General features: G+C 44.3%; 1 protein-coding gene across 3 annotated transcripts in view; it reads right to left on the bottom strand.

Moving 5' to 3' along the window:
- Window positions 1-13,599, bottom strand: part of LOC127574770 (guanine nucleotide-binding protein G(I)/G(S)/G(O) subunit gamma-4) — a 29,597-nt gene that overhangs the window by 9,529 nt on the left and 6,469 nt on the right. For 2 of the 3 annotated variants that reach the window (XM_052024077.1, XM_052024075.1), the window contains exon 2: window positions 3,490-3,597. In XM_052024077.1, the coding sequence (XP_051880037.1) occupies window positions 3,490-3,576 (87 nt within the window). In that variant the 5' untranslated portion in view covers window positions 3,577-3,597. Of the gene's footprint in view, window positions 1-3,489; window positions 3,615-13,599 lie in introns of all 3 variants that reach the window. The other variant, XM_052024076.1, reaches the window with a different exon arrangement.

The following is a 13,599-nucleotide window of genomic DNA, read 5'->3' as shown; positions in this document are numbered from 1 at the left end:
TAGTACACACCCAGTATTGTGACTGCTCACTTCTTATTGAAATGGCTTCATTTGAAGTTCCTTCTAGAAGGGTGAGGTCATGGAAGGATCGGAGTATTTTCGGCATTGCTAGACTGGGAACAAATTGATGTTGGACCTCACAAGGAGATATGAGGAGTGGTGAGCAAAAGCTTTATCAAGAAGGTATTATTGCACATCGAAGGATGAAAGAACAGCAGGAAGATTTGGGGAGGGAATTCCAAAGCTTATGATCTTGGCAGCTCAAGGTAAGGCTTCCAATGGTGGAGCGAAGGAAATTGGGTCTGTGCACAAGGCTGGGATTGGAGAAGGACAAAGACCTTGGTGGGTTCTAAAGCTGAAGGAGGTTACAAAGCTGGGATAGTTTGTTGGGCTGGAGGGGCTACAGAGGGAGGGGGAGGGGTGCAGGGCTGGAGGGGATTACAGAGAGAGGGAGGGGTGTAGGAGGTTACAGCGAGAGGGAGCTTTGAAAAAATGGTTTTTACATCTCAGATATATGTCCATATATATGGTCCTCTGTATTTCTCTGGCCTTTTGGGTCAAGAGTACACACTCATTATTGTGACTGCTCACTCTTACACTAACAACACAGTATTAAAATTCTAAATTTGAAAGTTACTGGGTGATGGCTCTGTGTAAAACACTGCACCGACTGTGTAATGTGCAGAAGGTTATTCTTTCAGGCAATGTATGAAATGGTGGATGGGCAGTCCATTCACATTAGTCATGCCCCATAAAAACAAAGATCTGAAACAAAATGTATGGTATAATGATTGTCATTTGCTGCTGCTGTGCCCATGTCTCTGTAATCAGGAAGAACAGGACTGCAGATACAAAGCCTGTGCGAACTCCTAGGAGTGCTGTGTAATTATCCCAGAAGCTTCAGTGACTGCAGAAGAACCTCGTGGAAACCATCGTGATCACTTGTTTTCCCTGAGAGGCTGCAGCTTTCCGTGCCGCTTGTTTGAAGCGCCTATTTTGCAATCATCCTGATCCTGGTACCATTGTCAAATGATAATAACAATCTGTCAGCTCCTAACGGGAGCAGATCACAGGCACCCAGCCCCTTGGGGGTGTCACACAATCCGAATAAAAGACCATCGTGAGCAGTGCCGATTCTGGTGGTGTGAAAGGGTCTAATTAATTTGTTTGCTGCCTTTTTTTTGGAGAATTTCAGTATCACAAAGCCAAGAGCAGGCTGTAAAATCTCATTATTTAACTGCACTTGTCTCTTTTAAAGGCTCTTTTTAAACAGCCGGCAGGGTTAATGAGGTGTTCTGAAATTTTACTGAGATTATTTTCTCACCATGCTCAATTGCCTGGTGGGTGTACCATTATATTAAAATGTCTGCATGCAGCCACTGTCTGATGTGGAGTATATGATAATGAGTAATATATCATTAAATGCTGTGTCATTACCATTTAAACAAGACAGGGAAGAACCCCGTGAATCACTGGTGCTCCAGTTCTTGGCATCCAACACAGCTGTCAGTTTTGCTTTACATCTCTGGCCACTGTTTGGTTTGACAATCCCTCAGGATTGCCTTGCATTGTCCTGAAGTTAAAAGATTAATGTCCTAGACCTGCTTAGAGTGAAAACCCAGGAGGCAAAAAATCAGACGGTTATTTAAAAACATTGCGTTTTCCTCATTTTTCTTCCAACATCTTTGATTACGCATTATAAAAACCACCAGAAAAGGGGAAGTCAGGCATTTTTAACTGGGTGGGGCGATTGGTGGGGCCAGAGATAGAACGTGTCCAATGTCCGCTAGTAGCAATGCTTTTGCTGAGCACAGACAGCTAAACCATCCTGTAGCCAATAATAAGAGCAGCACAGAGCCAGAGACATGGCTTCGATCCTGACCTCCAGTGCAGTTTGCATGGAGCTTGCACGTTCTCCCTGTGTGGGTTTCCTCCAGGTGCTCCGGTTTCCTCCCACGTCCCAAAGACTTGTGGGTCGGAAGGTTAATTTGGCCGCTGTAAATTGCCCCTGGGTGAGTGGTAGAATCTGGGGGGAGAGTTTTGGGAACGTGGGGAGAATAGATTGGGATTAGCGTAAATGGGTGGTTGATGGTTGGCACAGACTCGGTGGGCCGAAGGGCCTGTTTCTGTGCTCTCTCTCTCTCTCAATGAAACTATGACTCTAATCTGGCCCTAAATACTGCAATATGGGGTTGGTAGCAAGCAGTGGGAAATGGGAGGGGTAAAGTGGGCCACGAGGGTCGAAGAGGAGAATCTTTGGGAGGTTTTTGGAAGCTACCGAATATTGAAGGGCCTGGATAGAGTGGAGCAGCCAGCATAATCAAAGACCCCACCCACTCAGGTCATTCTCTCCTCTCCCATCAGGCAGAAGATACAGGAGCCTGAGGGCACGTACCACCAGGCTCAAGGACAGCTTCTATCCCACTGTGATGACCATTGAACAGTTTCCCTTATACGATGAGATGGACTCTGACCTCACGATCTACCTTGTTGTGACCTTGCACTTTATTGCACTGCACTTTCTCTGTAGCTGTGACACTTTACTCTGAACTGGTTATTGTTTTTACCCTGTACTACCTTAATGCACTCTGTACTAACCAATGTAACTGCACTGTGTAATGAATTGATCTGTACGATCGGTATGCGAGACAAGTTTTTGCATTGTACCTCAGTACAAGTGACAATAATAAACCAATACCAATAAGTGGAGAGATGTTTCCAGTAGTGGAGAGTCTAGGACCAGAGGGCACAGCCTCAGAATAGAAGGACATACCTTTAGAACATAGATGAGGAGGAATTTCTTTAGCCAGAGGGTGGTGAATCTGTGAAATTCATTGTCACAGACGGCTGTGGAATCCAAGTCATTGGATATGTTAAAGCAGAGGTTGAAAGGTTCTTGATTAGTAAGGACGTCAAAAGTTACGGCGGGAAGGCAGGAGAATGGGGTTGAGAGGGAAAAATAAATCAGCCATGATCGAATGGTGAGCAGACTCGATGGGCCGAATGGCCTCATTCTGCTCCTATGTCTTGTTCTAAGCTGGGAGATGAGAAGGTTTCAGTGGGCAGTAGTGGCATGAGTGGGGAGAACAGATGGATGAAGAAGTGTGCCAGTGCTGGAGAGCAGGAAATAGGATGGAGGAACAGTGTGCGCTGACATTCAGAAACATTGCGCGGGTAAAGAGCAGACAATCCAGGTAACACGTTCTGTACATCTGTAACAGAGAGACACTCACACCCCTCTCCACCACTGGGAAAGGTGAAACAGTTGCTCAAAGACCCCATCCAATCACAAGTAACAAATCTGGAAAATCCCTCTGAACATCCAGCGTTCTCAAAGTACAATCCCAGATACAAAAGCAAGGTTGAGGATAGGAGATGTTTTGAGGAGTTTAATGCTGACCCTCTCCTATCTCCATTCCAAATCAATCAACAGAATAAGGACCATCCCCTAATTTACCCACAAAATGGCTCAGAAGTATCGACACCTACCTTCATTCTGTCCATACAGGCTTCCATCTTCAGCTGTTCCACCGCTTTCCTGGCTTGAGATATACTGGCTGTGCTGTTGCCCGACATCGTTCCTGTCCCCTTGCAAGCCTTTAAAATCAAATGTCCTGAAGTTTGAGGGGTGTAAAGTACACAGCTGTCAATCTATACGTCATTCTGCAAAAGAATTACACTGCAAAGTTACCGCTGATCCTTTTAAAATTTAGTAATGCTGGGATGTTCCACACAGACCTGCATTTGTTGCCCATTCCCAATTCAGATTGTGGTGGTGACGGGCCTTCTCTCTGAAACCACCTTAAAGACGGTAAAAGGATTATGAGGATGTTACCAGGACTTGAGGAACTGTGTTATAGAGAGAGGTTGAGCAGACTCGACACTCACTGGAGCATAGGAGAACAAGGGATAATCTTATAGAGGTGAATAAAGTCATGAGGGACCTAGATAGGATGAATGTACACAGTCTTTTTCCTAGGGTTGGGAATGAAGACTATAGGACATAGGTTTAAAGTGAGAGGGGAGAGATTTAATAGGGTCCTGAGGGGCAACTTTTTCACCTAGAGGGTGGTCAGTATATGGAATGAGCTGCCAGAGGAAGTGGTTGAAGTAGGTACATTAACAACATTTAAAAGGTACTTGGACAGGTACCTGGATAGGAAAGGTTTAGAGGGATATGGGCCAAACAGCAAATGGGACTGGCTTGGATGGCAATCTTGGTCGGCATGGACCAGTTGGGCCAAAGGGCCTGTTTCCGTGCTGTACGAGTCTATGACACTTGGCATTTGTTACAACAGAAGGGCTTGGAAGACCTATTCAGTTGACAGTCAAGAGCTAAATACCTTGTGTGGTTGGAGGGAGGGAGTGGTCACATGTAAAGAGAATGGTGAGGATGGCAGGTTTCATCACCTGAAAGACACTGAGTTTATACGACATGGTCATTTTTATCGTACACGTGCAAGTTATTGGTATTAATGTTTTTACTGCAGCGAGATGTCACAAGATGCTTCACAGGAGAGTTGTCTATTGAAATTTTATATCAGAAGATATGGAGGGACGCAACTAAATGGTTAGTTAAGGAAGTAGATTTAAGAGCATCTTCAAAGAGGAAAGAAAGGTCGAACATTGAGGGAAGAAATTCCACAGCTCAGGGCTTTGGCATCCAGAGGCACAGCCACCAGCTGTTACATTTGAGAATGATAAAGAGCCCACTATTGCTCACACTCGGCAATCCAGAAGGTTTGTAGGCTAGGAGGTTGCAGAGAGGGAATGAAAATATGATGAGATTTGAAAAATTGAGACACTTGTCAGATTGAGAGCTGGGAATACGTCAGCAAGCATGGGCATGTAAGGTGAACTAGGGTTGGTGAATTAAAATATGGGCAATAGAGATATGGCTGAGGAAAGGCTGGTCAAGAGACTACAGGAGTGAACAAGTAACAAAGAGATGGATAAGGGTTTCTGAGCAGGTGAAGTGACAGAACCAGTGCCAGGGCCTGATGGTAATCAGGAGGTGGAAGGCATTCTTAAAGATGAGCAGAATCTGTTTTGAAACCAGCTTCATCCCAAACACAAGCGCAAGGTGAAAACTGTTTTCAGACAGCTTCCATGGTTTGGAATGGTGACCAAGGAACTTGGCTTTTACATACAGTTTATTATCAAAACAAAATTCACATTTTCACCTGTCATGGAAGTACTTGAACTCACATTTATCGGTTATTAGTCCAGGTCACTTGTTTACCAGAAGTCACAACAACTACATTACATCATTTACACTATAATACAGAACAAAGGAGCCAATTGTAAAATTAGACCAAAACCATTCAAGAGTATCAGGAAGTACGTTTCCCCACACACACAAGTGGAGATCTGTAGTTCTTGCTCTAGTGAGATTTTGATCGCTGGGTTTAATTGAAACTTTGACAAATTTTGTTACTTAAAAGCATCAGAGGAAGTTGTGAGCAAATGGAGCTGAGGATTGGAGCAGATATGCTCCAACTAAACAGCAGAATGGGCTCAAAGGCCAAGTGGCTGACATTTCCCACTCCCAAGCTATTGTTTGAATATGCCGTGGAAACTTGCACATCCATACGAGAGCACAATTTAACAATACATCGCAAATGTAGCATCTCAGACAAGTACAGACGTCCTCCCCGGGTTACAGCAGGGTTACGTTGCTGCGACAGTTTCGTAACCCAAATATTCCGCATGTCCACAGGACGTTGCCTGGATTGGAGAGCACGTCTTATGAGGATAGGCTGAGTGAGCTAGGGCTTTTCTCCTTGGAGAGGAGGAGGATGAGAGGTGACTTGATAGATATCTTTATTAGTCACATGTACATCGAAACACACAGTGAAATACATCTTTTTGTGTAGTGTTCTGGGAGCAACCGCAAGTGTCGCCATGCTTCCAGCGCCAACATAGCATGCCCACAACTTCCTAACCTGTACGTCTTTGGAACATGGGGAGGAAACCGGAGCACCCGGAGGAAAACCCAAGTCATTTCCTCAACTGGATTGTAAAGAACAGCAACAATTGTGAACTAGAGATTATTAGAGATATTTGAGAGATTAATTCCACTGCTACCTTCAGTGTAAACTGGACAGCATTAGAAATATGACTTTTTACAAGAGAAAATGATGCCCTTTGCAATTTTTCTTCATTACTTATTCACATTTTTAACTAAAATGTGCCTTAATTTTTATTCACAATTGATAGTGGAGTTTCAAACATTGTTGGTAGAAAGACTTGCATTGTAGAGTGGCACAGACAGAAAGAGACCTTAGATTACACCTCAAATGCTGATATAATTGCTAGGCATAGATCAAGTGGACAGTCAGAGACTTTTTCCAGGGTGACAATGGCTAACATGAGGGTACATAATTTTAAGGTGATTGGAGGAAGACACAAGGGGGACGTCAGGGGTAAGTTTTTTTTTTACCCAGAGAGTGGTGGGTGTGTGGAACGCACTGCCGGCAGAGGCTGTGGGGGCAGATACATTAGGGACATTTAAGAGACTCTTAGATAGACACATGAATGATAGAGATATAGAGGGCTATGTGGGAGGAAAGGGTTAGATAGATCTTAGAGCAAGATAAAATGTTGGCACACCATCGTAGGCTGAAGGGCCTGTACTGTGCTGTAGTGTTCTACGTTCTGTGTAGAAATGCAGCCGTGAATCGAGTTCCCACAGGCCTCCGGGCCCCACAGCAGCCGGCAAATCCATCCCACCGGTCTCCCAAAAGCTAGTCTGTATGTACGGCTGCACGTAACTTGGGCATTGTTAAGCCTGGGGAAGACCTGTACAGCACTTCCTTGGTATTGCACTGAATTGTCAGCTTGGAGCATGTGCCCGAGTCAATGGAAGGGCAACTTGAAATCATGATGTACTGACTCAGAGTTGACAGTGGTATCCAGAGGCACAAGTAATGCAGAACAGCATCCTCTGGAGTGGTGGCCAGCAATGTACGTTGTTCTTGTAATACTAAACGTTTCATTAGGTCATTGGCAGGACTAAAGCTATTGTTAGCAATCCTTCCTCTGATCAGAGGGTCCCCAGCCCTGGCAGCCAATTGAGGCTAGAGCTCCAGCTTTGAAAGCTGGGTTAATGGCCAGCAGCATCCTCAAGCATGAAGGGCATTCAATGACTGCATCTCTGCCCCATAAAACCCACTCACCTCATTGGATTAACTGTCCCTTCAGTTGGTGTGAAGGTTGTTGGAGCCAATTGTGGGGAGTTTATCATTGCCTGCGAATCCTCCAGTTACTTTGCATTATTCCCCCAAGGGAAGGAAACCAAACACAACAACAGCCACACGAAACATCTTCACTGGTCCTTTACATGACGCTCTCTGGGAAGTTGAGTTTTACAGTGCAATGTTCCACTCCTAGTGACTCAACCTCAAACTTGACACCTTGGGATTTGAAAAATCAAGAAAAAAGAACTGCAGATGCTGGGAAACAGAAAATGCTAGGAATACTCAGCAGGTCAGGCAGCATCTGTGGGGAAAGAAGCAGAATCAACGTTTCAGGTCAAAGACGCTTGGTCAGAACTGAAAAGGAGACAAAAGAAGCTGCAGGGAGGGTGGGGAGGGGGAATATCTCTGATAGGGTAAAACCAGGGTGACCATGGGAGTATACCGTAAAACAAGGTTACCAGGTCCATGAGTGAATGGGAGCGGTTAGAGGGTGAAAACATAGACAAAAGAACCTAGACAAAAGTATTTGGGAGTTGCAAAACGCAGAGCAAGACAAGCCCAACAGTCAGCCTGTGTTTTTTCCTCTCTGGCAGTAGAGGACATACTCAGGCTGACCTGCCGGGCACATCTTCCTGCTCTGCATTTCGCAACTCCTACATTCTTCTGTCTATGTTCTCACTCTCTAACTGCTCCCATTTACTCACTGAGCAGATAACCTTGTTTACAGCTTATCCCTGTGGTCACCCTGGTCTCACCTTATCAGAGACACCCCGCCCCCACCCTCCCTGCAGCTTAACAACCTCCTGTCTCCAACCTGAAACATGAAATTCACTTCCTCTCCCCACAGATGCAAGCCTGACCTGCCAAGTACTTCCAGCATTTTCTGGTTTTGTTTTGAGTTCCCAGCCATGGCAGTTTTTAGAATATTTTAAACTTGCGTTCCTCTGATTATCTCAGCATTCAGAATTAATCTAATAACCTAATTATCACTCTGCCGTCCTTAGGACTGGAGGCAACAGAACTAAATAATGTTAAATATGTATATGCCAACAATTAGACCATAATTTGAAAGCTCTGTGCATTCTTTAAACACCTCGCGACAAGTCAGTGCAGGTGTACAACATAGATGCATAAAGATGATGTCAGAAAGGAGAAATTATTGTTGGCACTGGGGCTGTTTCTACTGAAACAAAGGTGGATTAAGACGATATCAGTTGGATGTTTATGACACAGTGAGGTTTCAACAGAATGCATGCCTGGTGGAGTTAGGGTAGTAGAGGGGGGGAGATTCGGAAAATGGTTCTACACAGGGCTATAAGGAACATGGAAAGCTCTTACTGACGGCACAGATAGGATAGAGACCACTTAATCATTCAGTGCAATCAAGAGGACAAAGGGTACATTGTTACTTACTTTAAGACCGTGGAAGATATATACTTGATAAGCAGGGGTGGAAGGTTACCAACTGTACACAGCCACGCAGAGCTGATATTACAATCAATCAGATCAGCCGTGATCTTATTAAATGGCGAAGCAGACCTAAAGGGCCAAGTGATCTACTCTTCCTAATTCATCTGTTTTACATTTTATTTCAATGTTTAAGTTATTTCTTGGTGCTTTTAATTATTTTTTAAGAACTTTTTAAATGTGTTAAACTTACCTACTTCAAATGTAATAGTTTTACAGTTCTTTAAGTAAAAAAGCAACTTCCCAACTTTTAAAAAAGAGGCTCCACCCCCACCTTGCTATCTGTCCACAGGTTGCAGTCCTGTTACAGTCCTTCTGCAGTTCAATGCCCACGGCTTCACATCGCTACTGAGGGCATAGAGTTGGCTCGGTTGGGTGGGTAGGGAACACAGGGAGTAATGTTTGGCTAGGATCCAGTTCGAGTTGGGTAGCTACACACTTCAGTGATAAAACATCTGGCTGTAGCTACCTCTCATATTGTTCTTTAATACCTCTTTATAATAAATTGACAGGGTCTGTGAAGATCACCTATAATAAATTACTGCCCAAAGATTTTCTTTCAAGTGCTTGAACTTAAATCTTTGAACCAATTGGGTTTGCAGCTTACTACCAAAAGTAAATGTGGGTCTTTACAGACAGCAGGGGTTAAAGAAACGGTACAGAGGTGCAACTAGTAGTCGCTGCTTCACAGCTCTAGAGACCCAGGTTCAATTCTGATCTCAGGTGCTGTCTGTGTGGAGTTTGCACATTCTCCCTGTGACCACACGGGTTTCCAGTGGGCACTTCCAGATGTGCAGGTTGGTACGTTAATAGACCCCAGTGTGTACATAGAACAGGACAATGCAGAACAGGCCCTTCGGCCCACAATGTTGTGCCGACATAGCTAATCCCTCCTACCTACAGAATGCCCATATCCCTCTATTTTCCTCTCATTCATGTGCCCATCCAAGCTCCTCTCAAAAGCCCCCAATGAATTTGCCTCCACCACCCTATCAGGCAACACGGATGGTAGAATCTGGGGGAAGTTGATGAGAACGTGGGGAGAATAAAGTGGGCTTAGGCCAAACAGGAGCTCGATGGACAGGGTGGACTAGTTGGGCCGAAGGGTCCGTTTCCATGCTGCATGGCTCTACCACTATGGCAGCAGATTTACATACAGACATCTTGTCTGTCGTCACAGAAGAAAACACCAGTAACCTCCCAGAAGTACAGACGACCAAAGGTCCAGGACCAAAATAAGCACAAGAGGTGGTACTAATGAGACTGACAAACCTGAAAACTGACACATCCAAGGACCTGATGATCTACAATCCCAGAGCTTGGATACTCTAGTTATCATATTCCAAAAATTCTATTCATTTTGGAATGGTTCCTGGAGACTAGCAAGTGTGACCCCACTAGTTAAGAAAGGAGGGAGAAAAAACAGCTTGTTGGCCTGAAATCAGTAGATGGGAAATTTCTGGAATCTATAATAAAGGATATGACATAAAGCCACTTAAAAAAAAATGACTGAGCAGAGTCAATGTGGATTTATGGAAGGAAATCACGTTTGACTGATCTATTTGGAGTCCTTTGAGGATGTAGCGATTAGAATAGATGAGAGGAAGTCAGCAGGTGTGGAGGTGTTGGATTGTGAAAAGGCTGATAGGTTGGTGCACAAGGTTAAAGCACTCAGAATTGGGGTAATATACTATTGTGGACTGAAAGTTGATTAATAGACAGAAAACAAAGAAGCAGGAATAAATGGGTGCTTGAGGTCAGTACTTGGCGACTAGGGGGCTAGAAAAAGGGATCAGTGCTTGTGCCCCAGCTATTCACGATCTCTAACAATTTGACTGAGGGGGACCAGATATCAAAACTAAGTAGGGATGAGTACTGAAGTGGATGCAAAGAGAGAATATAGGACAAACTTAGTGAGTGTGCAACAACTGGGAAGATAGCTTACAATGTGGAAAATGTAAGGTTATCCAATTCAGTGAACAAAATCAGAAAATACAGCTTTTTTTAAATGGCGAGACATTGGGAAATCCTGATGATCACAAGTCAGTGAAAGCTAACGTTGCAGATGGAACAAGCCATTAAGAAAGTAAATTATCCTTAGAAGGTTTGAGTAATTGGTAATTGGCCTTAATCATTATTTCACATGTACCGAGATGCAGTGAAAAGCTTTTGTTTGCATGCAGGAATAAAACTGTCTTACAGCAATTATGCAAGGCTTGGAGAGACCACACTGTGCACAGTGTTGGCCTCCTCAGGATATACCAGTTATAAAACAGGTGAAAAGAAGATTCATCAGCTTGATTCCTAGGATGGTGGGGTCTGGTCTAAAGAGAGATTGAACATAGAATGCTTTTACCAGAGGGAATAGTTAGGATGGAGACTACTATTCTCCAGAGAGGTGACACCTTGAAATGTACAAAGTCCTTAGATGGCTTGACTGGGTAGTTGTGAGGAGGACATTTCCCTGGCAAAGAAATTGAGAACTAGGGCCATTTAGGACTGAAATGAGGAGAAAACCTTGCACTCAAAGCAGGGCGAATCTTTGGAATTCTCTGCCCTGGAGGGCTATGGAAGTTTAGTCCATGATTGTATTCAAAACAGACATAGATAGATTTTCTGGGTATTAGCGAAATCAGGGATAGGGCAGGAAAAACGAGTCTGTGGTGGAAGATGTGTCAGGATCTTGTTGGAAGGGCAGAAAAGGGGACCAAATGGCTTATTCCTGCTCCTCGTCCTCAACAATTCCTTAAACAATTAAGATTCCAACTTGCGTTGGTGATGAAGGGTGGAGGAATCTCATGTGGAGACTAACACAGAGCTTTCACCGGGTCCAGGGCTCTGCTGCCTGAATTCCTATCCAGCATCTCAGGTCACCGAAGCAACATTTACTTAACTGTCAACCGTCGAGCTCTCACACAATAAACTACACAATTCACAATAGAGTGGTCCTCTGATAGGTCTCGAGTCTCATCTCGACAGTAATGTGATGCGAGGAGACAGACGGATGAGACAGGATGTGCTGTGTGTGAACGTCCTGCCCGAGCTCCTCAATCCCCCTCAGTACCCTGCAGGACGCAGGAGCTGAAGATGTGATAATTACTGTCAGCTCAAACATGCAGCAGAGACATTCAGGAAACAATCTGCATTCAATCCTGTACCTTGTGAGAGGCAATTAGCACAGCAGGGAGGAGAAGCAGTGAGGGGGAGAATCACTTGCTGGGCGTGTAGCACTGCCGGAGTCTGTGACTTCGCTTTGATTTTTTTTAAAAAAGCAATAACCCTTCATCAGAGCATCAGAGTCGGCACCCTAAAGGTTTCCGCTGACATGGGTGGCAAATTAGTTACGATTAGATTTCAAGCAGTTTCTCCCCACTCACCCTTCCTCTACACACGAACTGGAGAGTTAATACAAATGCAAACAAATACCCAGATTAGCATTTACTTCACAGAAATGCCAATAAATTATAGATTATGTTCAGAAATACACTGAATTCATCGCACGGAACAAATCATTCAGTCGTCCTGCTCTGTGGCTCCACACGAGCTTCCTTTGACTGTACATCTCACCTCCCAGTATACCTTTCTATTTCCTTCATGCATATCCAGCTCCTCAAGGACATCCATGCTATTTGTTGTTCCATGGCGGAGCTGAGGAACAAGTCCTCCAAAATAACCACTCTCTCCGTTAAGAGGTCCCCCTGAATATTTTTTTCGACAATGGATGGACAGTGACCATGAGCAGAGGTTGGGAACCTTCCTTGATCGGGAGTTTGCACACAATTTCTTGACTGCTCCAGCCCTATTAATGCACCTGCTTTTCTCCTTATTTTTATATATCTAAAGACTCGATTCAAATGTTGGGGTGTTTATGTATTAATAAAGACGAAACTTCACTAGACATTGAATCAGCTGGTATGCACAGATGGCTGAGAAGGTGCAGGTCTATGCATTTTACCAGCCAGGGATCAGTGGGAGGACACAGTTTACCTCTGAATTAATAGTTTGTAGGTTCCAGTGCCAAGATCACGTAACCTAGGCTAGCAGTACTGGGGAATGCCACACTGCCAAGAATGCCAGCTCCAGGCTGAGACATTGAACCAAGACTCCCTCTGCCCTCTCAGGTGGATGAATCCCATGGTGCTATGTGAAAACTAGTGGGGGAGCTCCCCCTTGGTGCCCGTGGGCATCATTTATCCCTCAAACCATATCACTGAAGTAGACAACTTGATCGTTATCACATCACATTATCGCAGCTACACAAGTTGGCAGCTGTGTTTTCTGCATTATAAAGCTGATAATGCTTTAAAAGTATTTAATTGGATGCAAACACTTTGGGTCTTCTCGAAAATAAAAGCATATGGCACAGGAACAGGAATAGGCCATATGGTCGCCCAAGCCTACTCCATCATTCAGTGAGATCATGGCTGACCTAACCTGGTCCTGAGCTCCACTTTCCCTGCCTGTTCCCCACCTAAACCATATGCTTTCTCAGCCTTGAATGTATGTGGTGACTCCACCTCCACAGCTTTCTGGGGTACAGAATGCCAAAGATTCACTGCCTTCTTAGAAAAGAAACTCTTCATCTCTATCAACAATGGACGGACTCCTCATTCAGAACCATGGCCACTTGTTCCAAATTCTACTGTGAAGGGAAATGGTATCCACCAACCAGTCCCCTCAGAATCCAATATGTTTCAAGTAATCATCTCTCGTACTCTTTGGATTTAGAGAACAAGACCAAACTTTTCTCATAAGACAACCCCATCATCTCAGGGATCAATTTAATGAACCTTCTCTGAATTGCCTCTCAATACAAGTGTATTCTTCATTAAATAAAGTTGACCAAAATTCTATGGTCTCACTAACATCCAGTACAGTTAGAACAAGACTTCTCTATTCATTCCCTTTGCAGTACAGGCCAACGTGCTATACC

The sequence above is a fragment of the Pristis pectinata genome, chromosome 10 (assembly GCF_009764475.1).
Source record: "Pristis pectinata isolate sPriPec2 chromosome 10, sPriPec2.1.pri, whole genome shotgun sequence".
Taxonomy (NCBI): domain Eukaryota; kingdom Metazoa; phylum Chordata; class Chondrichthyes; order Rhinopristiformes; family Pristidae; genus Pristis; species Pristis pectinata.
The sequence above is the reverse complement of the archived record's forward strand: the minus strand, read 5'-3'. Positions and strand labels throughout refer to the sequence as shown.